At 37.1% G+C, this 27,406-nt stretch overlaps 1 protein-coding gene and 1 pseudogene across 1 annotated transcript; one reads left to right on the top strand and one right to left on the bottom strand.

Moving 5' to 3' along the window:
- Positions 1-5,195: 5,195 nt before the first annotated feature.
- LOC111914284 (receptor protein kinase CLAVATA1) lies at positions 5,196-8,212 on the bottom strand. The gene is made up of 2 exons (XM_042897508.2): positions 6,881-8,212; positions 5,196-6,783 (listed from the first exon to the last, which is right to left on the bottom strand). The coding sequence occupies exons 1-2, from the start codon at positions 8,022-8,024 to the stop codon at positions 5,975-5,977; spliced, it is 1,953 nt and encodes a 650-aa protein (XP_042753442.1). The 5' UTR covers positions 8,025-8,212; the 3' UTR covers positions 5,196-5,974.
- Positions 8,213-14,853: 6,641 nt separating this feature from the next.
- LOC111914244 (plasma membrane-associated cation-binding protein 1-like) lies at positions 14,854-18,032 on the top strand (annotated as a pseudogene).
- Positions 18,033-27,406: the final 9,374 nt, after the last annotated feature.

The following is a 27,406-nucleotide window of genomic DNA, read 5'->3' as shown; positions in this document are numbered from 1 at the left end:
GGTAGGTTCACTAGGACTTTTCTAAAAACCATTGAAGCGAAAGAAGTTGTCAATCTTGCTATACCATGCACGCGGAGCTTGTTTAAGCCCATATAATGCCTTCTTCAACCTATATATCTTCCCTTCTTGCCCAGGAACAATAAATCCTTCGGGTTGTTGAAAAAAAACTTCTTCTTTTAGGTCCCCATTTAAGAATGCCGACTTAACATCGAACTGGTAAACTTCCCATTGTTGTTGTGCAGCTAATGCAAGAATTAACCTTATTGTCTCAATTCTTACCACCGGTGAGAATGCTTCATTGAAATCTACACCCTGTTCTTGTCGAAAACCACAAGCAACTAATCTTGCTTTATGTTTTTGGAGACTACCATCCGCATTGAACTTTTTTTAAAAACCCATTTCAAAGGAATTGGATGCTTACCAGCTTGAGGTTCCACCAAATCCCATGTCTCGTTCTTTTCGATCGCCATAATTTCTTCCTCCATTGCTTTCTTCCAGTTAACATCTTGAAGTGCCACATCTGCTGAGAGTGGATCACCAACGAACAGGGCTAGAGTGCTATCATAAATGTCATTCAAGTTTCTATATCTGAGTGGTGGAGTATCTGGAGACGACACATCAGAAGAGCTAGGTGTGGTCCTCGAGGGCGTAGCAGAAGATGATTCACAGTGAGTAGAGCTCGGTGTCGGACTTGATGGAGGAGACATGGGTGTATTGATCGGATGATCATGCACTTCATCTTCTACATTTTCAAATGAATTTGGCTGTGGCATTAAGTTTGTGTGAACCGATGTATCCACATAACTTGAATATTCTTCAAAAATCACATCACGGCTGATAACAATATTCTTATTTATAGGATCGAATAACCTGTAGGCCTTTGACATTGTACAATAGCCCACAAAGATGTATTTCTTGGACTTCTCTTCTAGCTTGTGCCTATTTGTGGTGACCAATGCATAGCATAAACAGCCAAAAACACGCAAATGATCAACAGTGGGCTTGAACTCATACCAGGCTTCGAAAGGTGTTTTATTCCATACTACTTTGGTGGGTGATAGATTGAGGAGATACACAGTTGTGGCTACCGCTTCTGCCCAAAATGAGTTAGACAACTTACTTGTTTTTAGCATTGATCGAGTCATCTCAACAATAGTCTTGTTCTTCCTCTCTGTGATTCCGTTTTGCTCAGGTGTATAAGGAGCTGTCAATTCTCTTCTTATTCCTTCTTCTTCACATAATGTAGTGAATTCCTTTGACATGAATTCACCACCTCTATCAGTTCTTAGAATCTTGATTACATCGCTTCCTTGTTTTTCGACAAGGGCTTTGAATTTTTTGAAGTGCTCAAAAGCTTCAGATTTCGCTTTGATGAAGTAGACCCAACACATACGAGTGAAATCATCAATAAAAAGCAAGAAGTACTTACTCCCTGAGTGTGATTCTATCCTCATTGGTGTGACATCCCCAAAATCTCAGCCAGAAAAGACCGATTTTCATTTATGCTTTTAAATAATTTCAGAGTAAATCCTTTTGATTTGAAAGAGTTGCGGAATTTGTTCCCAAAACAAAACATGATAAAATAATATTTATCAAAGCATTTCATCAAGAGATGCATTTCATTATATAATCAAAACTCGGGATGTCATGTTCCGATACAGACCATAAAGCATAAACGATAACATTACAAGTCATTCAACAAATATATACATATACAGACTTGTAAACAAAACAACAAGACGATCCATCCATCTTACGCCCTTGTGCCACTTCCTGTAATACAAATAAAACTGAGTGGGTCAGGCTTGGGAGCCTGGTGAGCATATAGGGTTTTCAACCCACAATAAATAAGTTATATTTAATTTCACCAACCAATCACTATCCCGATTACCCATTCCCGTTATCCTCACTTTACGTCCCTAAAACAACATCTATCTCAAGGGACCTAATCTAGGATTTTCATCGGGACGGACATCACTGCGAAGGGGTTTCCTCAACAATAGATATCCTAAAGGCAACCATGAGGGGGATAGAGTACACCGGTGAACACATCGTTCACAACACCTACAGGTTATGAACCTGCTAGCGTTCCACTGGACTGTCTAGAAAGAGTTCGTGGTCGTTATCCATACTCCGCTGAATAACTAGATCAACAACAACAACATCGAGGCCTCTCATCTATTTATTACACACCAACTATCTACCCATGTTCTACCCAACATATTAGTAGATAAGAATATATTTTCATACATAGTTTAAAACCTATATATCATTTTCATTCAATATATATATTCCATATAACATATGAGACATACCACATAACACGTATTTCATAGAAAGCAATTCAGATCTATGAGATGGAATAAAGTGAATATCCATTCACGCATACAATCACAAAATATACACATAGCAAGTATATCGCATAAAATACTTCATAGTTACTTGTTAGAAGAAAGTAACTGCACCCACACACATATAAACCACAATTTACTTAATACACTCAAACCGCACTTGTATTATTATCGTGTTTATGAAAGGTGGTATACACTCACTTGATCAGAAGATGATCGGACAGCACTACGACTTGTAGAAGTAGTAATCCACAGCAGATCTGGAAGATCTCCTCAAAAATCGAACTTCTCGCGGGCAGAGCTTCGGCTCGGGAACCACACTTCTCGGGATCTTCGGGATCTCGGGACTTGCCTCGGGGCTAGAGAATAATACCGGGGCTTCGGGGTATTTCTGGCATGCAAAACGATCCAAAACGGGAGAGAGAAGAGAAGGAATTGGCAAAACTATCGGCTGCCTTCGGATCCCTTTTATAGAGGCTGGAGCCTCGGAGTACGCGAGGCATACTGCAGTACGCAGCGCGTACTGCTAGCGAAATCGTCACTGCATACGTCATCCGAAGTGTCGACACTCTCGGAGTACGCGGGGCGTACGTCGGATCGGACTGATGACTCCCCCTTCGGATAATGCCGGATTTTTGATTTAAAAATAAATACAATTTATTTATCAAACTTCGGAAATTCATATCTTCTTCATACGAACTCCGTTTTCGACGTTCTTTATATCCACGGAAAGGTGAGACCACGCTCTACGACTTTCGTTTAGACTCCGTCGGCTAATTTTGACTTTATTTTTATTAATTATTTTTAATAGGCCGGGACAGAAACTTTCGTTATAAATTCATAACTTCTTCGTTTGACGTCCGTTCTCGCCTAACTTTTTATCGCTTCGATACCAACAATGAGATCTTCGAATCTCATTTAGATTGCTTCGGCTAAAAACCGCTCGATCTCAAATCGAGTATTTCAGGCTGCACATCGCTAAGTCGAAACTTCGATAAATCATAACTTCCTCATACGAAGTCAGATTTGGGCGTTCTATATATATTCGAAAACCTCGTTTCAACTACTACAACATTAACCAAAGATATTAAGTTTATTTTACACTTAAATTTTGACGCTTATTTTTATTCTTAATTAATCAGACCACATAATTAAGCAATTAAGCACAAAACACATAATACTCAAATAATACATTCTTATTATTTCAAAACGGGTTACAAAGGTTAACCTAGACCATTACATTGCTAAAAGTGGCAAGCCCGGAAACACAGGTGTTACAATTGGACCACAGATATCTGCACATACTATCTCTAGTTTTTCTGTTGCTCGTCTTGCTTGCCCCTTCGGAAAGGATCTTCGTGTTTGCTTACCCAAGACACACCCTTCACACACATGGGTAGAATCTTTTATGGTTAGCAGCCCGTTCACCATTTATTTGCTTGTTAATAGTTGTAGACCTTTTACATACAAATGACCATATCGATAGTGCCATAATCTTGACTTATCATCCTTGCTACTCATCATCATATATCCTTCTTTTCGTGAAAAATCTACTGGAAACATCCTATTTCCAGTCATTTTTGAGTATAATAGAACTTCACCATTTTGTTTCTTTACCACACAAGCATCATTTTCAAATTCTACCTTCAATCCATTTTCAATTAACTGGCCTACGCTTATCAGATTGTGGGCCAGACCTGGTGCAAAATGAACATCACCGATGAGTTTATCCTTTCCTTCGATGCAAACCGTCACAGCTCCTATTCCTTCTATCGCAACTGGTTGGCCATTGCCGAGACGAACACGTGATTTTCCTGTCGTGTTCAGGCTTTTGAACTTGTCACATACACCAGTTATATGATTAGAACATGCACTGTCTATATACCATATCTCCTTTGTAACATCAACCGGATGAATGTGGGTCATGAACAAGTAATCTTCCTTCTCTTCAAATTCCTCTTCAGTGTACTTTGCTTGGTTTTGCTTTGTCCAACAATCTTATTCTTTATGACCAAACTTCTTACAATGATCACATTGAACTAGTGACCTTTGTGATCTCCCTCGACCACGACCACGAGATGATGCTCTGCCTCTTCCTCGACCAAAGGAATATCTACTTTGTTCTCCTTGGATCTGAAATGCACGTTCTCCATCTTGAGTCTGAGATCTGTTGATTCTTGCTTCATGTGCTTGTAGTGAGCCCATCAGTTCATCAAAGGAAAATGTTGCAAGATCCTTTGACTCTTCAAAAGCCGCCACAACATGGTCGAATTTAGAAGGTAGACTCCTCAGTACTTTTGCAACAACAACTTCATCAGAGATTTTATCTCCATAAGCACGCATCTGAATCACAATCGAAGATGATTTTGCAAGATACTCTTGAACGGTTTCACTTGGTTTCATGTTTAAGGTCTCGAACTGCCTTCTTAGGGACTGGAGTTTAACTGTGATCACCTTTGTTGATCCTTGATATTCAGTTTTGAGAATGTTCCAGGCATCTCGTGATGTGTCTGTTGCAGCAATTCTGGGAAAGATTGTTTCATCAACAACTTGTTGGATGAAAAACAAGGCTGTTGTATCTTTCTTTTGATTTTCTTTCTGATGTGTCTCATATGTGCTTGCTTCTGCATACCCATTTTCAACAAGATCCCACAAATCTTGTGACTTGAACAAAGTCTTCATTTTGGTACTCCAGAACTCGTAGGAGTCTCCCTTAAAGATTGAAATTTGAGGGTGAGACATGCTAATAGTGTTGAGGTTCTGTGCCATCAAAACAAACCAGAGGGACTTAGGAATGCAACCTAAGCTCTGATACCACAATGTTGGTTCAAAACAAATGAACAATGCAAAATGCTGAAAAGTTCTCGTGTATTATTCAGTGAAAAACAAAGAACAGAAGGCTGCAATATATAGCAGCACTTACAACTAAAAAAGTAAATGCTGGAAACATGAAAAGACTAAAGTAAAAGCAGGAAATATGAAAGACTTCAACAGTTATGAAGACACACACGAGAGCACTTATTTCACTTTATTTCACTACTTTGAATCAGTCTTCAACAGTGCAATGCACCCATTAAGATCCTGCAATGGAAGACATGCACTGGGAAGCACCATAATAATTATCCCTCAAGAACTTAGCGAGCCCAAAATCAGCAACATGAGCTTCATAATCGGAATCTAAGTAAATATTGTTTGACTTAACGTCTCAATGTAAGATCATTGTAGAGAAATCATGGTGAAGGTAACAAAGTCCCTTCATTGATTCTACAACGATCATATACCCCATTTCCCACTGCAAATGTGCGCCTTTCGATCCGTGTAAAATCTCACCTAAACTTCCATGAGACATATACTCGTAAATCAGCAATTTGCTTTCACGATTGGAGACGTATTTGAGCAATCTGACGATATTCCTGTGTCTGATTTTTCCGAACGTTTGGATCTCGACGTCGAATCCATGGTTCCGGCCGATTAACCGTTTGATTGCTACGTCAACGCCATTCGCCATTGATCCTCGGTACACGATTCCAGCTCCACCTTTACCGATTATGTTTTCATTTTTCAAACATTCAAGAACGTCTTCAACTTTTAGATCTAAGCGTTGTTTTTATATTTGATGAATGTTATATGAATAACGATAAGGTTGTGATTACAACGATGATTGCTATCATAATCTTTGATGCGGGGATTGAAGGGTTGTTGTTTTGTGATGTGGAGATGATCGGACAATGAGTGGTTTGTGGTAAACAAAGGTTAGGGTTACCGGAAAAGATGGTGTCACTGAAATCCTTTAGTTGTCCGTCGATTGGGACTCTGCCGGAGAATTGATTGTAGGAGAGGTCCAACACTGTCAAGCTCTCCATGTGACCTAATTCAATCGGAATCTCACCTTTAAGTTGATTTCGTGATACATTAAGTATGTACAGATTGAACAAACTCAAAATTCCTCTCGGAAATTCACCAATGAAGCTGTTCCTGCTGAAATCAATGGACGTAAGTTGCACACATGCAGCAATGGAAGCCGGAATCTCACCACTAAGATTATTGTCGCTGACGTTAATTTCATAAAGCTTCTTTAGATTAAATATCTCTTCTGGAATTACACCGACGAACTTATTTGATTGGAGAGATAGAGTTGTTAGATTCGGTAAATCACCAAACGCCGGAGGTATCTTACCGGTGATCCAATTGTTAGACATTGAAACACTTTGCAGAGACTGACTGTACATTTTAATAGGAAGTTCGCCGGTAAGATTGTTGTCGTCAAGCTCTAGCATGGTAAGCTCCGGCAAGTTGAAGATGCCGGGGGGAATAGTTCCGTTGATGAAATTGTTCATGATTCGAATTTTCGTTAAAGACTTGCAGCCACCAAGTTCTTCCGGTAAGGCCCCAAAGAAGTCATTATCCATTAAAATCAAAAGTCGTAAGTTGCCTGAGATAAACGCCAAAATCACATAAGTTTCCGGATTCCATTCTTATTCTAATATCTAAATTATTATTCTTTCAATAATTAAATACGAGACTTGTACCTTCTTTGCACAAATCTTTCGGAATTGGTCCGGTGAGTTGGTTTCCGGTGACGTCGAGCATATGTAGCCGACCATTACGGCCGAGATTCTGCGGGAGTTCAAGCGTGAAATTATTCCCCCAGAGCTGAAGAACTTCAAGATTCCGGAGATCACCGATGAACGGAGGAAGAGGACCGGCGAGACGGTTGCCGAACATATTAATCAAAGTTAGATTTTTTAGTTCCGAGAACGTCTCTGGTATGCCACCGGTTAGATTATTGTTCGATAGATCAAGAAAATTCAAACTAACCATTCCCGAAAGCTCCGGAGGTATTTCTCCGCTGAGATTGTTGAACTGAAGAAACAGAGTATGCAACATCTTCAAATTTCCAAGGCTTGCCGGAATTTCTCCGTTGAGATTACAACCTCCGAGATCTAGTAGTTTTAGTGATTTGAAAGAACCAAACTCTGGAGGAATTCCTCCTTCAAAACTGTTGGAATACCCGGTGAGAAGCTGATCAAGAGTCGACACACGTGATAAGCTCGCCGGAATCTTCCCAGAGAGTTCATTTTGTTGCAAACCTAAAATCTGTAAACTCTGAAACTCCGAGTAATCTTCCGGAATCTCTCCGTTGAAGAAATTACCTCCGAGATACAAAATTTTAAGATTCTTCAACTTCACAAACTCCACCGGCAGCCTCCCGCTGAAATTATTGTTGTAAACGTCGAAAGCCTCCAGCTCCGCCATTCCCGCCACAATCTCTCCCGGAAGCTCCCCAGTGAAAGCATTACTAGAGATGTTAAAGAATCTAATCGACGTCAAATTAGACATTTCCACCGGAACTGGACCGGTGAGGTTATCTGATACGAGCGTCAGATTGACCAGTTTGTTCAGAATCCCGATCTCCGGCGGGATAGTTCCGAACAGAGGAACGTAGGATATCGTCAACGACGTTACACGAAAGTTTTCATCACATGAAACTCCCGAAAACGAACAATGTGAGTTTTCGACTTTCCAGTCGTCTAATATTTCAGAGGTATTTGATGCCACCATTAATGAAGCTTTGAGCTTCATTAAAACATCATAATCTGAAAACCCATTTGAAAATTCAAAAATGATGATGATGAAGAAGAAGAAAACGTGAAGAATAACAAATTTCAACATCTGTGTATTTGGGTGGAAGCACGCAGGGAAAAGTTGATGAGTGATTATGTGATTATTATAGGCTGAGAAGTGAGAAGAGACCAGAGATGATGCATGATTATGATAAATCCTTTGCAGCTTGTACGATGTGCATTATAAACTGTAGGTGGATTGGGTTTTGTAGTTTTAAATCTGGAAAGATAAAATTGTTGTTATGCATGTCGTGTGGAAAAGATATGAAAAATCTTTGTATTTAATATGATTCAAAATTTCAAATGACTATCCAGACCCTCTACTATTTAGAAATAACTTTAAAGACCTTGGCAATAATTTTTATGGATTTTGGAGCTCATGCTATAAGTAGGACCGTTCATTAACTGGATAAAACCGAATTGCATAATTGGACTATTTGGTTCGGATATCCGGATTTTTGAATTGGTTTTCAACAAAACCGAATTATTATTTTGGATTTCGGATTGGTTTTGATTTATAAAATAAAAACCGAATAAATATTTATTTTATTTATTTATAATATATATCTATAGTTATTTATTAATTTTGTAATTTATTTTTTCAAATAGGTTTAAAATGTTTCTCCCGATAAAAAAAAACATTAATATGCATTTTCTCTCAAAAGTTTTTTATCTATAAAATATTTAACTATAATATATTTTTTTTATTTGTTGTTTATAAATTTCAAATCACAACTAAATAGTTTGTTTTCGTTTATTGTGTAAACTTGGATAATATTATAATTATATGTCGTTTTAAAATGTTTTGGTTTTTGAAAACCGAATCATAAAAACCAATCAAACCGAATTGTAATCGGATCAGATCGGATTGGATTTGAATTTAGTTTGGACTATTCGGATCCATGTTTTGAAAACCGAAATTAATTTGGATTCACTTGATTGGATCGGATGAAACCGATACATCCAACCGAACACCCCTAGCTATAAGCATAATTGTTTAGCTAACCATAAAAAATATGAAAAACTGTAAAAATGGTTCTTATGGTATATATTTTTTTTCTGACATTTGGTTCCAACTCCATTTTTTTTAATTGGTGGTCATTTTGAGCTAATTTGTTTGTGGTTTTTGTCCCTCAGAAAACTAATAAGACTAAAATGCTCTCTTGGTATAATTTTTAAATTTTTTTATTTAATTAAATATTATATTAATAAATAAATATGTGGCCCACCTCTCTCTCTCTCTCTCCTAATTGTCTTCTTCATCCCGTTTCGTTCACTCCTCCCACAACCCAATGACACTACAACAACCTCTGAAAACTAGACCTTCACTCATTCTCTAGCTTTTCATCCCAACCTAATCCCTTAAACTCTGAAGATGAACTAGAGTTTGGTTCTTGAAGGTAGGGCTATTCCGATAAATCAAGATTTTTAACATCGCCTCCACCCCTCTTATTCTAACCTCTCATATGTAATTCAACCGTTAATGGTTTGTCAGTTCATCATATGTTCATCTTCATCTCATCGACATCATCAAGGTTTTTGTTTGATTTTTGTATCTGATTTTTATGTTTGATCAAGATTGCTATGAGTTTCGATTTTGATTCATGGGTGGGATGTTGTCCATAGAACATAGAAATGAAATGGTGGGTCTGAAGGTCTACTATGGCTAACCTAGATCGTTTGAGGGTTTAAGATTTTCATATCAATTGATGATCATCGATGATAACAGCTAAATCGATTAGGATCCAGATTTGAAGGAGATAATGAGACGAGATGTGGAATGATGAATAATCCTCATATTTGGACTACGGTGGTGTAAATTTTGGGGGAAATATAATCGATGAAGGATCCATCATTGCGCTAGAGAATAATATCGATGATGGGAACTTGAAAACCCAGGATCATCTCCCTCCCCCTCTTGGGAGGAACATGTGAAAAATATGGGGGCTTTATGTTCCTAATTCGATTCCCAGAAGAAGGTGAAGTTGGGTCAAAACCTAGTTAGGATTTTAGTGTTCATAATCATCATGGGGTAGATAGTATTGAGGGATCCAGTTCGCCGGAGAAGAAAGAGTTTGTAGGAAAGAAGGTGATATGTCCATTGATCGATTTTAATATATTATATTTTTGTGTTAAACTCGCCTGTGAAGGGGTGTTTGGATTAGTTTATTAGCTTATTGCTTATTAGCTTATTTATGGTGTGAATAAGCAATAAGAAATAAGCAAGGGGGAGATGCTTATTAAAATTAATTTATTTAGCTTATTTCTAACACACTAAGCTGATTTTTAAGGATTTTATCCAAACACTTAAACTTAGCTTATTGTGGTGAGAATAAGCAATAACCAATAAGCACCCTCTTTTTTTCCTATCCAAACACCCCCTGATATCTTGGAAAAAGAAAGTGCATCTCGTGTGTATGCATCCCATGTTGTGTGTATTTGGGTTTCATCTTTAATCTAATTCCTAATACATCAATTCTCGTGAAAGTTGAAATAAAGAATTATGTTCTTGTGAAATCAAAAAGGAGATACAGTCTTGGAAGAATTACATGTGAGTTAAGAGAGAGAGAGAGAGAGAGAGAGAGAGAGAGAGAGAGAGAGAGAGATAGATAGATAGATAGATAGAGAGAGAGAGAGGGAGAGAGAGAGATGTGGGCTCTTTCTTATTTTTAATTATTAAAATAAATAAATAAGTATAATATTTTAAAAAATAAAAGAAAAATGAAAAATAAATACAACAAGGTTATTACAGCCATTTAAATATTCAGAGGGACTAGATATGCAACGAAACTAACTCAAAAATACCCCTGATCCAAAAAAGTCAGAGTTTGGACCAAAACCTAAAAAAATACATACCTCAATGACATTTTTTGCCGTTTTGTCTAAAAATAATTATTTTTTCATAATTTAGCCCTTTAAGTTTTAATCATATTAAACTAGATCTTAATGTTTCTTAATTTTATTGGTTAACTCATTAAAACTTGGTTGGTTATAACAACCTAAGCAAGTTACTAACACGTGCGACACGCACATGTCATATAAGGAAAAAATTAATCACATTCATTTGTGCAGTTTTGATATCGTGTCTATAATAATTGCTTAGAAATAAATTTTAAAAAAAAAATTATTATTATTAGGTTTAAACTTATTAATAAATCTTTAACCTCTACAAACACGTCCAACGATATGTTTTTATTTTGTGTGTATGATTCATTTGACCCTTCCATAGTTTCTTTTCCTTCCATACAATTGAATTGTTTTTATGTCAAAAGAAATAGGGATATATATAATAAAGTCCTAATATTTTCATCGATTTGACAAAAAATCCTAAACTTTATTTTTTTGACAATAAAGTCCAAATTACCGGCAGTTTTTGACACTTTTACCCTTTTTTCCCGGTTAGCCGGTAATTAGAATTTTTTTTGTCAAAAAAATAAATTTTAGGAGTTTCTTGTCAAATCGTCAATTAGGACTTTACTGTCAAAAAAATAAAGTTTAGGACTTTTTTGTTAAATCGTTGAAAATATTGGGACTTTAATGTATAAATAATTTTTTTTGTTAGAAATTTAATGGTATGATACTCTTTAAGCATAAGAGTTATTGAATCATTCTCTAATAAGTTAGATCCCATTGAAATTTTTTACGTTTGCTTCTTGTTAAATCGTTTTTTTAATCTCAACAAACTGACATTGAAAAAAATTGAGATAATCAAAAAAGAAAGAAAGAATCAGGGTTGTGTTGACTTTTTTCAGTCTAAAAAATGGAGAAATTAGAAATCTAGAAAAACGAAATTGCCCTGACTTTAACTCATGCCTAGTAAAAAGGGTGTGAATGTGGAGAAGGGAAATAAGGGTAATTTCGTTTTTTTCGGTTTCTTATTTCTCCATTTTTGGGGCTGCAAAAAGCCAACACAACCCTAGTTCTTTCTTTCTTTCTTGATTATCTCAATTTTTTTCAATGTCGGTTTGTTGTGATTAAAAAAACGATTTAACAAGAAGCAAACGTTAAGGATTTCAATAGGATTTAGCAGATTAGTGAAAGTTTCAATAACTCTTATGCTTAAAGAGTATCATACCATTAAATTTCTAACAAAAAAAATTATTTATACACTAAAGTCCCAATATTTTCAACGATTTGACAAAAAAGTCCTAAACTTTATTTTTTTGACAGTAAAGTCCTAATTGACGATTTGACAAGAAACTCCTAAAATTTATTTTTTTGACAAAAAAATCCTAATTACCGGCTAACCGGGAAAAAATGGTAAAAGTGTCAAAAACTGCCGGTAATTTGGACTTTATTATCAAAAAAATAAAGTTTAAGACTTTCTTATCAAATCGATGAAAATATTGGGACTTTGTTGTATATATCCCAAAGAAATATGTTATGGAAGTATTGGGACGAGCTAGAATTTGTTCTTACAAAACGCGACATGTCATGTAAGGAAAAAATTAATCACATTCGTTTGTGCAGTTTTGATATCGTGTCTATAATAATTGTTTAGAAATAAATTTAAAAAAAATTATTATTATTAGGTTTAAACTTATTAGTAAATCTTAAACGTCTACAAACACGTCCAACGATATGTTTTTATTTTGTGTGTATGATTCATTTGACCCTTCCATAGTTTCTTTTCCTTCCTTACAATTGAATTGTTTTTATGTCAAAAGAAATATGTTATGGAAGTATTGGGACGAGCTAGAATTTGATCTTACAAACCTACTCTTACTCTCATCGATACAAAGGGGAAGTTAGTACAAATGACGGACAACCTTACTCCAAGGTCATTCTATATTGCAGCCTTGGGTAATTATCTTAATATTTAGAGCTTCATTATATATATATATATATATATATATATATATATATATATATATATATATATATATATATATATATATATATATATATATATATATTAAAATTGTCCAAAGTTAGGAATAGTGAAGTTGATGGTTTTTTGGCAGAAATGGTCCTTCTTTTATATTGGTTTTGTTATATTGTGCATCTGTTGTTTTATGGGCAATTTATACCATTTTTTCCATTATTTGATTGGGGACACGTTTTCAATTTGGTCCCTGCAAAGAGATATACGTGTCGTCGAGTTACCTTCTACAGACGTTTAATCACCATATATATGTTTCTTTTTTCTTTCTTCTTCTATTGTCGACTCATCCCCCACGGCCTCTGATCTCGATTTCCCAGTTATCTTCCACCTCCTTTCTTAATAGCTTTTGAGACATTGGTCAATGGATGGTGGTATATCTATCGCTTCTGTAACAGATGTTTCTCGATCCTTTTGATATGCAATCCACCCAATCTTCTCCACCGCCATCTGTATTTGGTATTTTTTGGTCACCCCTCCATGAAATTTTATGTTTCAAGGCATGATGATTTGAGAGGACAATGAGTTGAAGAAGAGCACAGTGGTCGGATATGGGTTTCTATTTGTGCCACATAAATCAAGTTGAAGAACCCAAAGTCGGTGAACTTCATGAATTGTGCGGGGGGTAATCAGATTGTTGAACCAATTTCACGTTTATCAAAGGTAATTGATGATTTCACCTAATTTCTACCCTACTATTCTGATTCATCCTTTCTCACCCCTCACTCTTGGATTGTGAACCACAGTTGATCCTCTTACCCGATCGCTGACTTGCTGACATCCAGTGACACTTTGTTGTGCATCTTCTATTCCACACTTTCGTTGTTGTCTCCTTCAGGTTTGTGGTCAAACTTGGTTGTGCGGTTTATATTCCAGGTTTTCTGTGTATTTTTACATTCTTATTTTGGTGTAATTGTATTTTTCTTTCCTAATGATTTACCTTTTTCTTTGTTTGTTTGGAACCTATTCAATTTCTGCTACTGATGCTGAATTTTTTGTTTCTTAATCAGAAGAAGAGAATTCCACGATAATAGAGACGACACCGGTCCATTGCTTGCTGCCTTCGTATTAAGTTCACAAAACTTTTTGAACTTAAAAGGTCAAGCTAACTTCTTATACACATATTTTTTCACTCTATTTGAACTTAAAAGGATAAAAAATCTGTTTGAAAATCTAAAACATCATATTCTCCTGAGAAATAAGCAATCAAAGGCAACATTTGTCTAAAGTTATGATTTCGCACCCCAGGTGTTTAATGGAATGTCCCAGACAAAAAGGCAAATTCCTGCTAAGCAAACCCAATTAAAAAAACCTCAAAAAATGTTGAAATCGGTCTGCTGATGCTGAGGTAGGTATGTGTGTGGATAATTAGGTCCTTTAAAATTGAATTTGTAATTTATAGGGCTTCATATAGTGATTTTGATACTTTTCAATATGTATTGGTTTTGGATTATGTTTGGGTGTTTCGCTTCTCAAGAATTTAACTATATAATTATATATTTTTGCACAAGAATTAAATTGTTCAATGAAGATATACACCTTATTAATAAACTTGAACTCTTAATTTAAATCGGTTAATATTATTGGACGAAAACGGAGAGGGGGAATACAATTAGATATGGAAAATGTGAGATAAGAAATATAGGACATGAAATATTAGCATAGATATAAATATAAGCAAAAAGATTAAATATGACAAAGGAAGATATGATGACATGATTTGAAGGGCATAATTGTAATTACAACTGGAGAGGGGGTGTTTAATAATGGACGAAGAATATAATAAGTTGAAGGGCAAAGGTTTGGAGAGCTTATATAACCTATGATCACAACGCTTACAACTTAATTACAAAATTCATCTCATCTTCAGCTTCATCTTCATCAGGAATTAACACACTTGCGTTCTCAATGGTATCTTTTCTTTTTTGTTAATCAGTATCTTTGATTAATTTTTATTGATTTCTTATAACATATTTTCATATGTAAAATAATTCACATGCATATTCATAAGGATTACAGCAAAGAGTTTGAAGAAAAGAAGAGTGAACTCCAAGCTAAAGTCATTGAAATCTATGAAGCTTCTGATGATGAAATCAAGGTCGGTCTATAGTTATATAACGAATTTTACTGAATATGTGAACATGGAATGGTGAAGGAGAAGAAAGAGGGTGCCTTGAAAAAGGTGGTGTTGAGAAGTTCCTTGAAGAACTCTCTAAAATCGGTAAACTACAAACTAAAATAATTTATTTTAAACATGCAGTCACTCAATAATATGATTAATTTACTAAATTTTGTAATTTTTATTGTGTTAGAGTTTCCTGGACCGAAACCAGTTCATGAAGCTTGCTGCAAATTCGGTGCAACCTTGGTGGAGGGACCCAGCTTCTTTGTTTTTTAGAAGGTGTCAACATTCATAGTAGTTGAAGAGAAAAAAAAAGAGCTATACCAGCACCGGAAGCAGCACCAAAAGCAGCAACTTCGGTGGAAGAAACAAGCAGCAAAGAGAAGGAGATTGTGGTGGAGGAAGAGAAGAATGAAGAGGTGGTGGTGGCTGCGGAGGTTGAGAAGACACCGAAAACCACCCCAGTCAAGGTAGAGGAAGCAGCCCCAACCGAGCCACCAAAGGCTTGCGGAGTTGAAGGCTTGGTGGAGTGTGATATCGATGATTTGTGAAAATTAAACTAAAGGTTTTGTGCATGCATTTGTAAACAAATTTTACCTGGACAAATTTGTTCTTCTTTCTTCTTTCTTTTCCGTTTTTATGGGGGTGGGTTACCACTCCCTACCCCTTTGTAATACATTGAAAATGTTTTATTGGGTGTTTTCTTTTTTGCTTTTTGTATATTAATTGTTGTACTCCATCGTAGAATATAAACAGTTTATAAACCAAATAATTGCGATTGGGTAAGTGTTATAGTTTGTAAAGAGTCTTCTTTATACGTTTATAAGTTGATCTGCTCCGGAATCTATAAATGGGTAGAATAATTTGTTAAATGACCAAAATACCCTTTAATAAGTATAGGGTTTGTAAGGACAATTTGATATGGGAGAATGGAATTCAATTCCATCTTCCATTCCTAAAAATGATGAAATCCATCATATATGGATTTTGGCAGATACCGTTGGAATTGACTCAATTCAATTCCATTTATTGCGCGACCAAACATGTCATGAAATGGAATCTCACATTCCAGTCTCATTGGATTTTGTCTGAATCCGTGAATGAAACATATCCTTGGAGAATATTTGGTTTGTATATTCTAGGTAAATCAAATGAAATCGGAATCTAGGCTTCTTTTCATTGTGTTTTTTCTATTAGATTTATATGGATTTTTGTTGATGCGGACCTGTTTAGCTCATGGATTCCATCTTAGTCCAAAGTAGTTGGAATTCAAGATTTTATTATATGATATGTTTGGTGACCAAAATGTATTGAAACATGGGAACCAAACATGTCACTTTTCCAATTCAATGCAGAAATAGACATGCAATAGATGGTTGCCCAAATTTATAGAATTCAATTGCCAAAAGGTATAGATCTCAATTGTCAGTTGTTTGAAACTTGAGAAATTTCTATCCTCCTTTTGCTCCTCGTGATTTTTTTCTTGTGTAATATGCGACAGGTACCAGATGGTTATTCCCATACATGGCACCTATGAATTTGTCATGACAAACACCTAGTGGCTGTATCACTTTAATACATTGTGGAGCATATATCTATTATTCATTTCCATTCACTTTGTGAGATTTAACTGAAAATTGTGAATATAGTTATCACCTTCAATTAGATTACAAGTCTTTTCCTTGATGTTTGGTATATTTATGAATCATGTTTTCATTAAAATGCGAAAATCAAGTCGACCACCCTCCATCCCATGCAAAGCATGGGCATCCTTCTAGTTAAAGATAAAAGATACTTAAAATGTTTTGTATTTGATTAAAATAGGAAATTTCATGGCATGGAGAAAAAGGAGTAATCTTGAGCTGAAAGGAGTTGAAAAAGATTGAAAAACGAAAACTACATAGAAAATACATTGTGACGCACCATACCTTTAAAAATCTTTATATGTTAAAGTTTTTGTTTTTATTACTTACGAATGAGTTAGCAGGATTAGACAATTAATCTAGTTTTATTAACTTGAATCATAATTGTTTTATGACCATTAAGTGATTATGACTAGTGTTTGACAAAACATAGGATTATTTGATTAAATCTAAACTTGAGTGTGTAAGAAAGTGTTTGTTGACCACATTTGCTAATAATTGACTTTGATCCTCGAAGTTTAATTCTAGATCAAATCTCTCAATATATGAATTTAATTATAATTGTTTAGATAATTTTGTTTATAATTATACAATTTAGTTTCCGACAAGATATCTAGTACACTAGAAACTGATAAATAACTACTAATAGTCATTGCATTCTATTGAATCCACCATATTTGAAGGCAAAGTAAAAATCTATATGAAAACACATTTATATACTCTGTCTCTAATTTATTTTCTATTTGTGTTAATTCAAGTTGAATTTAATCAAAACCCTCCTTTTTTACTTTTATTGTCTATAGTTTAATTAGTATTTAAATGTATCCGAATTGAATTCTCATTCTCCTTACAACCTCCCTTTTTACTTTTATTGTCTTTAGTTTAGTTAGCATTTGAATATATTTGAATTGAATTCTCATTCTCTCTACGTTCAACGTCTGGTCTTATCAAAACTACATTATTTCACGATCAGGATCACTAACAGTAATGTGTATTGGTTTAGCGATGATAGATTAGGATTTTATAAATTTAAACCTAGTAATTTTTAGTATATAAATAACACATCAAGTTTTTGGCGTCAAAATATTTAAAGCGTATTTTATAGACTAAACTAAACATATCAAGTTTTTGGCGCCGTTGTTAAGGAAAATAGTTGCGTTTAGTTCGGATTATTTATTTATTAATTAGATTTTATATATAGTTTATTTTATAGTCCTTTTTTGTTTTTTTTTAATGTATTTTTCAAGTGTTGATGCTCTTGATGCTTTTCTTAAGGAAGTGATATACGAACCGGAGCTAGAAGATAAGCAAATTAAAGAAGAGCCATTTCATCCAGAAAATGATTTGAAGGAGCTGGCAAGGTTACTAACAGAAGACTTAGACGAAGAACAACAACAAGCCAAAACCTAGAATTCGCAATGTGACACTAAACATTAGCGACATGACTTCCCGAGTTTCTAGTTTGTGTTCCGCTTGATGGAGTGACAATTCCATCTTTGGAGAATTTTCTAAAGTGTTAATTGTTTGAATAAGAGGATTTTTTTAATCAAAAACGATTTCCAAGTAATCGAACGGCTAATGGAATAAGAACAAGAAAAATGGAATGTTGAAATCCAGGAAACAAGTTGTGAAGATCTACTTGTATTGACACGAATTACTGTTCCAGCAGTTGCTATTCCAAAACATGTGGTGAAAGTTTCGTTTCTTAAGGAAGTTCTGAAGTGTTATCCTTTTCTAAATAGTGTCAAGCCAGCTACAATCATTGTTGAAATTTTGGAGATATATCAAGTCAAAGGAATATTAGAAGCAATGAATGGTTTGACAACGAATTTATTATAAGTTTATTAATTTGGGAGTCCAGCTCGAGATTCACACAAAATGAAATGTTGATCAAGAGGCAATCCGAATTTTGATGATTCTTTTTTTTAAGTATTCTCCATTTAAGACATGACAAAATGCAAGAATATGATGAATTCTTATGAGAAAAAAGGCGAGAGATGTGACATACAAATAAGTGTGGGCTACATATTCGACATGGAACAAAACCAACAATTATTATGATATCATTGTTAAAATGGGAAGGTACAAATATGTGATACTAGTTAACCATCTGCGACACGAAAATTATTACTTTGTGTCGCGAAGAAGCTTTTTATCACGATGTAGTTCCAACTCTTACGAGGATAGCACCGTGACATCTATAAGCTCGTGACGCGAAAGTGCCCTGCTGGTAATTGTAGTGTTATCAACATATTTTAGTGTAATTATTATTATTATCGAGACAGGTCGGGTTCAGTTAACCATCTGAGACTGGAGGTGCGGGGTGTACACTGATAATGTTAAATGTGAACTCGGGTATATGGGGGTCTGGGGGCAAATCCCCTAGGTACGGGGTTCCAAGGGTCAGTGCCCCTAGTAAGGTTTAGGGGCAGTGCCTCTTGCGGGGTTAAAAGGGCAGAGCCCCTAGCGGTGGTTCCTAAAAAATAACCACACTTAACAACTCATGAAATCATGGTGATGTAGGCTTCGGTTATGTCCTAAAACTACCCCTTTTTGTGGCAATTTGGTGTAACAAATACTTAACTAATTTTCCCTCCTTGTATAAATGCAAGGTAATTATTCAGGAAAATGGTTGATTTTCGTATATACGAAATTGATCATTATAAATTCTTCTATCTCTCAAGAACACATAACATCACAAGGTATTTTATGTTTTAGGTTTGGCTTAGGCATGCAATCTAAATCAGATTTATTGGATTATCCCACTTCCGAATTTGTGTAGCCCAAGATATAAGGGATGAATTACAGATTTCAGAAGTGATATAATCACAATCCAAGCAATATCGTATCATTATTATTATTCTAAATCCTCATTTCAAACATTCCCGAAATTATTTTTCGAGCTTTGAAGTTCATTTATGTGCCTATAACATCCCAAAAGTGAACGATAAAAATTTCATTTTTATTATAATCAAAACACTATTGTAAATTTTTCCAAACATTTAAAAATATTTCTAAGTAACACAATTATCGGAGTTGAATCCCAAAATCACGTATTACGGAAAACACGAGTATATGTGTTGCGATCAAATCGGGTCCTTCGCTTCAGAAATGGAAGTACCTTAAACCAAACCACAAACTGTAAGCACGAAGCTTAGTGAGTTCCCCAAATACCATATATGACGTAAACATACTGTCAGGCATATCTGGGTGCCCGACCTACCCTGCCAAGCATATCTGGGTGCTCGACCTACCCTGCAGAGCATATCTGGGTGCTCGACCTACCCTTGTTAGGCATATATAGGTGCCCGACCTACCCTTGTCAGGCATATATAGGTGCCCAACCTACCTCTTGTCAGGCATATATGGGTGCCCGGCCTACCCTCCAGATTATTTCAACTGGTTACGAGGTCTATTGCGCCCCTACCACTACCACATAATATCACACATAATCACATAATCATCAAACAATACAGAAACGATGATAAATATCACATAGACAACCACCATATCATGCAATAAATAAGGGGCCGGCCTTGGTGCCTTCCACCCGTAACTTTCATGGAGGGAGACTCACCTCGAATGCAGAAGCTCACTGAAAGAAATCTCTAGCTGCTGCTCTGACGTCTTCCCGAGCTATCAATACTAAAATAACACCCGATTAGCAATTGGCTTCCTAACCCAAGATCCATAATCCATACTTGGGGTAAAATGACCATTTTACCCCTGACCAAAACTAAAGCCAAAGCCCAACACCAAAAGGCCCAAAACTACAAAATTCACAAAAGCCCACTAATGGAAAATTGGGCCCAACCCCCTTATGGGCCTTATCATAAAGCCCATAATTCCTTGTCTAATAAATCTTAGATGTCCCAAGGGCCCAAGCCCATTGGGCCTACTAAATCCCAAAACTATTGGGCCCAAAAAGGCCCAATACAAAACTGAGGCCCAACTAGACATGCCCAAACAAGAGTCCAAGATTCTAAGATCCTTACGACCAAAAAGCCCAACACACAAAACTCAAACCCATATCCTAAGCCTAAACATTAGCAAGCTCGAAAGCCCATAGATGCGCGTATGCGGGGCGTACCCCCTAGGTACGCTCAGCGTACTCAAGCCTAAACATGTCCTAGGTTTGTCTCCGACGAACCTTATATCCACGAAAAGGTGGTGAGAATCCTTACGCTCCCAACAACACCCCTAAACCTTAAAACCTCCTGAACAAAACCCAAAATCCATAAGTGATCGAGATATCCAATTACGATTATACCTTTGGCCTCCGAAGACACAATCAAACAATTGGATCACTTATACTATGACACCCACATCCGAATAGGGCCAAATCCTTCCTTTCCCAAGGCCCTAAGCCTCATGACAACTGATGATTGTGCCATGGCCCCGAGCAACAAAGCAAATCCGAAACCGAGTGTTAGAACTTTCCTTCACTTAAATTTGATTTTGCCCTCAACATCTCTCCTTGCTATCACCCATATCAAAACAAACATCCTAAGAAACACAACCGAAGATTATGCGCGTAAGTCAACTTTCCCAACAAAACCACAAAACCCCTTCTACCTTTCCGAGATCTAGAATCTATAATGGTCTGACTCCACGAAAGACTAACTACACCGAAATATTACCATGCCCAAAACCTCATCGAATAACTAACCAAATATAATGCTTTCATCCCTGATTCTCTTGATGCAACCTATTAAAACAAGGTCACTGACCATAACTAGTTGCAAAACACTTATACTTGACAGAAAGCTCAGATAATCCTTTGAGTAAAAGATTCATCCCTGCAACGGTTAGACTCAAACGAGAGCTACGCAACATAGTTAAATCAATTACTATGAGATTATTTAATCCATATGCAAGTGAATTATTACTTTCAGTCAACGAGCTACTCTACTCACATGAATCCTCAAATCGTCACTTCAACCCGAAGCATCACGCTGCCTCCCATTTGCTTTCCAACGTAACCGCAACCTCGCTGGTCCTAACTTATCTGTCCACTATCTGAATACCGGATTCTTGCCCAGTTGCTGAGCGAAGGAACACCCTCACAGTCGCCCTACGCCACTTCTGACATAAAACTTACCGCTGATCTTTCTATTCGAACATATCTACAGTCAAGCTTGCACTCGACCAAACATCCAAATTGAACTCAATTCATGATTGGAACCCCAACCTGGGTTCCCTTCCCAAAGCATGCTAACTAACACCAAGAAGACGCAAACCCAATCCTGGGAGTTCCCCGGACTCCTAACTCACACAATCCTCAATCTAGACAGCCTCTTGGGCCACCTTCCTCCCCGATAGGGGTGCAAAACTCATCCTAGTTTCACACCTGCTTCTGGTCCTGAATACATGAACAATTCTCCCCCATTTTGATTTGACTAAGTCTTCACAACACATGAGAATTGAAGGATTCCCGATCCTTCTTAACCTCTAAAAATCAAGATGTTGACAACCTGTGCTTACCAAAGCTAGCGATCCATTACCAGACAAACCCTTTGATCGCCCAACCTCTGAAATCTTGAAGAGTACTCTTGAAATCTAGTCCAATTCGATACCTCAATTCACCTTCCATGATACTATACCAACTCCTTGAGTTCCCATGATGGCGACTAGAAGTCGTAACCCTTACCTTGGCTGACGAATCCTCACTCCAACTTCCATTCTCGTAGAACCACTTAACTATAACCGAACACAACCCATGTGAAAATACAATTCCCTTGAAACATCCAATGACCAAACAACTCATGCTACTGACACCAGTATCTTTCGGCTACCGCTTCTCTCCTAGCAACGATAGTTCTTGAACCCAAAGTTCTCCCATAGGCAACTGTCGATCATACCAGAACAGAAGATAAAACCAATATACCCCAATGATATAAGAGAACTAAACCGATGAAGCTAATCACATACCTTCCACACAATATCCTTGTTCTGATCTCAACCGCAACCCAAATTAATAACCGAACACTTGGAACTTGCTATAGAAGATACAACCCCTTACTAACCCACCAACGATTCATCGCATGCAAATTGCATATAACATTTCTTGAAAATATAACCCAAACATAATCAAAGAAATAAACCCAAGGTACACTTACCCAGACCGATGCAAAATTCCCAAGCAATATAAATTCTGATAATAACTAAGAAGGAAGCAAGAGATAACATACCTGCAATATCCCCTGAAGAATCCCTAAATCCCTCTTCCCGCCGAAGATCCTGCAATGGATCCTGAGCAATCCCAACCACCAAGTGGGGGCAATTCACCCGAATATAACCAGGTTGATGACAACGATGGCACAACTCTACCTCCGATGTGCATGCTTGGTGGAGGTGGCCCTTCCATCTACACCTGCCGCACTTAGACCTGCTGCGCACATCCTCATGTGTCCCTTCATTCTTCTTGCAACCACCCTGGCCCCTCAGGGCTCTAACACTAGCTACGAAAGCGTCCAACTGCTCATATTGTTGCGCCTGACCATGAGTCCACTTCTTCTTCCCCAGCTGCCTATCCGAACCAATCCCCTACTCTCGGGTTACTACGACCAACCCATCATCCCCCCGATCTACTGAGGCCCGTCCCTCGAACCTCGCAACCACCCTATCAGTGAAACGCCCAATGATTTCGCGTAACTCCTCGCGAAGGGCTCGCAAACCCTGTACGTCAATATAATCATGTGGTTGACACTCTTGAAGACATGGTGCACAGTTCACATATAATCCCAAATGACAAAAGCTAACAATAGGATCCTCCTTCCTGAGGGATCCTAGGGATCCACAAGTTTTGGGCTCTAGATGAGCCCTCAACTGCCTTGCTGTAATCTCGACCAGAAAGTCCCCGAGACGACTATCCAATAGCTCCAAAATCCCATCCTTGACTGAACCAAAGATCACATGAGTCTGCTCCAAAATACCGCGGGTAATCTCCACCGAGACGAACTCCCCTATTTGCTCGCTAATCAGTTCAGCACCTGCACCCGAGCCGGAACACGAACCAGAACCCATACCAAAACAAAAACAAAAACAACACCATTGAGTACTCATCGCCAAACTAAAATACAACATGAAAAAGATCAAAACATGCCCAAGAATCCTCCTTTCCATAAGCTTTTTAGATTCTACAAGACTCTCACCGATTCGAGTACAGATCTTGTGCTTTCAGTAGTACGGACCCAATACTACCTTCCACACCCATCCATACTCCCCTCAGCGATCCTCCTGAATCCTCTAAGTTACTTCCTCAACCAATTGAAACATCCATAAAAAAATCATGCGAAATTAAAACTTTTTCAAACATTTTCAAAACCAAGGTTATTTTAAAACATGTTTCTAAAATAGTATAATGTCAGAGCATCCCATAATCAAATCATAAAAACATGAAATACTTGGCGTTGTACGATCACGCCTTCGCCTTTCTGCGATCATCAGAAGTACCTGAAATAACAATTGATAAATGTAAGCTCGAAGGCTTAGTGAGTTACCCCCAAAATACCAACGACATATAGATATAACCATATCATATAAACATATAAGCAAACAGCATGCATAATGAGCCTTCAGCCTGACTGGACCGCCTCGTAAGGCCTACAACCTATCCGGACCGCTTGCTGGGCCTTCAGCCTAACTGAACCCCTTTGAAGGGCCTTTAGTTTATCCGGAACGCCCTGGGTATGTTGGCCTTCAGCACAAAGAAGGATCGCCTGAACCCAATCCCCAATCAACAAACATGTACACATAAATATCATACGCTAGCATATATAATAGTCAAACCGATCTAACAGATCGCTAATCATAGCAACATCCTATTACCAGGATACAGACGTAACCAGTCACTAACATAGCATCATCCTATATACCAGGATTCCGACTTAACCAGGTCACTAAGCATGTCACAATCCTAACTACCAGGATGTAAATCAATTAGCATATCATGCAATAAACCTAGATACTAATCTGATAAGGGCCAACATTGGGGCCTTAGACCCAATTGATATAGTGAGGAGAACTCAACTCACAACTGTCGAACTGAAGTGGTAAGCTCAAACTCTCAAATCACCGCCACGGACTCCACCACCTATATTTACGATAGGACCATTTCCATAAATTTCCAATTTACTAAAATACCCCCATAAGTTAACTGGTCAACCGTTGGTCCAAGTCAAAGTCAACAGTCCATGTTGACTCAACTCGTCGAGTGCAGCTAGCAACTCGTCGAGTTCCTTAAGAGATCAGAAGGTCATGAAACCCTTACCGACTCGCCGAGTTTCCGACCAACTCGTCGAGTCTATGCGTGTCAAGAAGTTGGGGAAAACCCTAACTGACTCGTCAAGTCCTCTGCTGAATCGCCGAGTCCATGCTGAAACCAAACAACGGGAAAACCCTTCCCAACTCGTTGAGTTCATACAGTCCACTTATTGTCCAGATGATTTTGAGCCATTCCAAGGCTCCAAATGGTAGATCTAGCTTCCTAAAGTATGCTTATCATGCAAAGTAGCAAACTTTACGTGCATGCAAGGCTCTAAAGGCTTTGAATATCGAATCCAAGCATAAAATGGGGTTTAACTCAAAGGGAATAGCTCATACTTGCTAAAGCTAGAAAGTTTACAGTTATAAAGGCCAAGATAAGTTCAGATATGAAGTTGCAACTTCAAACCCTAGCCCATAACCGAAAATGGCTATCAGACATGCTAGAAAAGCCCTAATCTTAACCATGAAGAGATCTAGAAGGAGAAAATTCAAGGTAATGACTTGTTACCTTCAAGTGATGCCAAACTGGAGTAGAACTCAGATCCACAACCGTTCCTTGCCTCAAGCTTCTTGATATTCAAGCTCTTTTCATCAAGATCCACATTCCAAGCTTAAAACACACAAATATGGAGAGAAAACACATTTTAGAGTTTCTGGACTCAAAGGGGCTGTAAGGGAGGCTAAGGGGGGCTAATGACCCTTTAAATAGGGTGCAAAAACCCGGAAATTAGGGTTTCATTATAACATACACGTTTAGTTATCGTGTTTTGTTAGTTTAAAAATGAATATTATTAAATATTATATGCTTTTGAGCATTGAGTTCTAACAAGATAGTTTTATGAGATTTGAAGTAAAACTATGTTTAGAATCATTCAGGAAGTATTGGAAGTCTTATGAGATTCCAATCAAAAGTCAAATATTGAAATTAACGAAAATGCAAAATTTAAGTAGGAAATAAGTAAAAAGAATGTTACTGAAAGTTGTAAATTATCTTGTTAGAAACATTTAGACGAAAACCTCACTGAAATTCAAGTTATAACGAAGAACTTATGACTTATTGAAGTTTCGCGACAGAACCGACACAACGCCATATGATGAAAAAGTGAGTTTACGATAAACTACTATTTAGCCTTACTTATCTTAATGAAAGTCGTAGTATTCGTTAAACCAAGAAATTTCATAAAAAGAACGTCCAAATTTGACTTCGTATGAGGAAGTTATGATTTTTCTAAGATTCAACATAGCAGTATGCAGCCCGGAACTCGAATCTTAGATCGGGCAATTTTTAGCCAACATAACCTAAACGAAAATCGAAGATCTTGTTGATATTAGTTCAACGGTAAAAAGACAGACGAAAACGGACGTTAGATGAAGAAGTTGTGAATTGTTAACGGACTTTTCCTGTCTCGACCTGTTAAAAATATAATACTAAAAATGAAGTCAAAATTAGCCGACAGAGTCTAAATGAAAGTTGTATATTATAATCTCACCTACGCGTGGATATAAAGAACGTCAAAAATGGAGCTCGTACGTGAAAGATATGATTTTTTGAAGTTTTAGGCACAAACATCGAGGCTTATCCGAAGTAGTACGCCCAACGTACTTAGAGTATGCCTCGCGTACTCGGAACCTAGGTCTGGAGTTGGCCACGTCACCTCTTTCTTCGGATGGAGGACACACATCATACACTCTTGACACGTCCGAGGTCCGGGAACCGAACAGATGTCACGCATCACTCTACGCGCCGCGTACTAGGTTTACGCTCAGTGTAGAGCACCGCTACGCAGTACGCCCCAAGTACTGAAAATTACGCCCAACGTAATGCTGAACTTCGGGTACTATAAATAAGAAGTGAGCCTTCCAAAATTTGTTTACAATTTTCACTCTCTTTCATCCTTTATACTCTCTCAAATTACCCGAACAATCCACGAAGCCTAGGGAACTACCCTAACACCCGAAGCAAGCCCCGGAGCACCGAAAATCTCGAGAAAATAATATTTCTAGTTGAAACTCTGCCCACATAAAGCCCGGTTTTCAAAAAAAAAACCCCGGTTTCGTCAAAGAAAGTCATTTTTAGAAACGAAGTGCTTCCCAAATTATCATTTTAAAATTCGATTATTTCACGGTGAGTTCAATATAGGGACAATTGTATGTTATGTGTTATATGTGCAATGTTCTTTCATGTGTTATTATGATAATGGAGCTATACCTTTGACTATGAAGTAAATGACTAAGCATCACTTTTGTATTGGTATGAAGCCTTTGACCATGTAGAGCATGTCTCGTATCACTTTGTTATTGGCTTTGTGCCTTTGGCCATGTAGATAATGACTCGTATCACTTTGGTATTGGTAGAATGCTAGGTAGGGCTAAAAGTTTGTATATTCTAGCAAAATGATAATCCGAAATTGTATTTTCTGTGCCACTTGGTCTGAAGTCTTATTTATGTATATCATGTTGAAATTGTTGTATCTCATTGATTGTAAAACTTTGAATCAGATCATTTGTTGATATGG

The sequence above is a fragment of the Lactuca sativa genome, chromosome 8, assembly GCF_002870075.4.
Source record: "Lactuca sativa cultivar Salinas chromosome 8, Lsat_Salinas_v11, whole genome shotgun sequence".
NCBI lineage: Eukaryota > Viridiplantae > Streptophyta > Magnoliopsida > Asterales > Asteraceae > Lactuca > Lactuca sativa.
This window is presented reverse-complemented; position numbering and strand designations above follow the sequence as displayed.

Bases quoted from the DNA above. Each gene is read 5' to 3' on its own strand.
- LOC111914284 (XM_042897508.2), bottom strand. From the start codon at position 8,024: ATGTTGAAATTTGTTATTCTTCACGTTTTCTTCTTCTTCATCATCATC. The intron at 6,784-6,880 runs GTACAAGTCTCG...CGTTTATCTCAG, and splicing joins GAAAGATTTGTGCAAAGAAG to GCAACTTACGACTTTTGATT.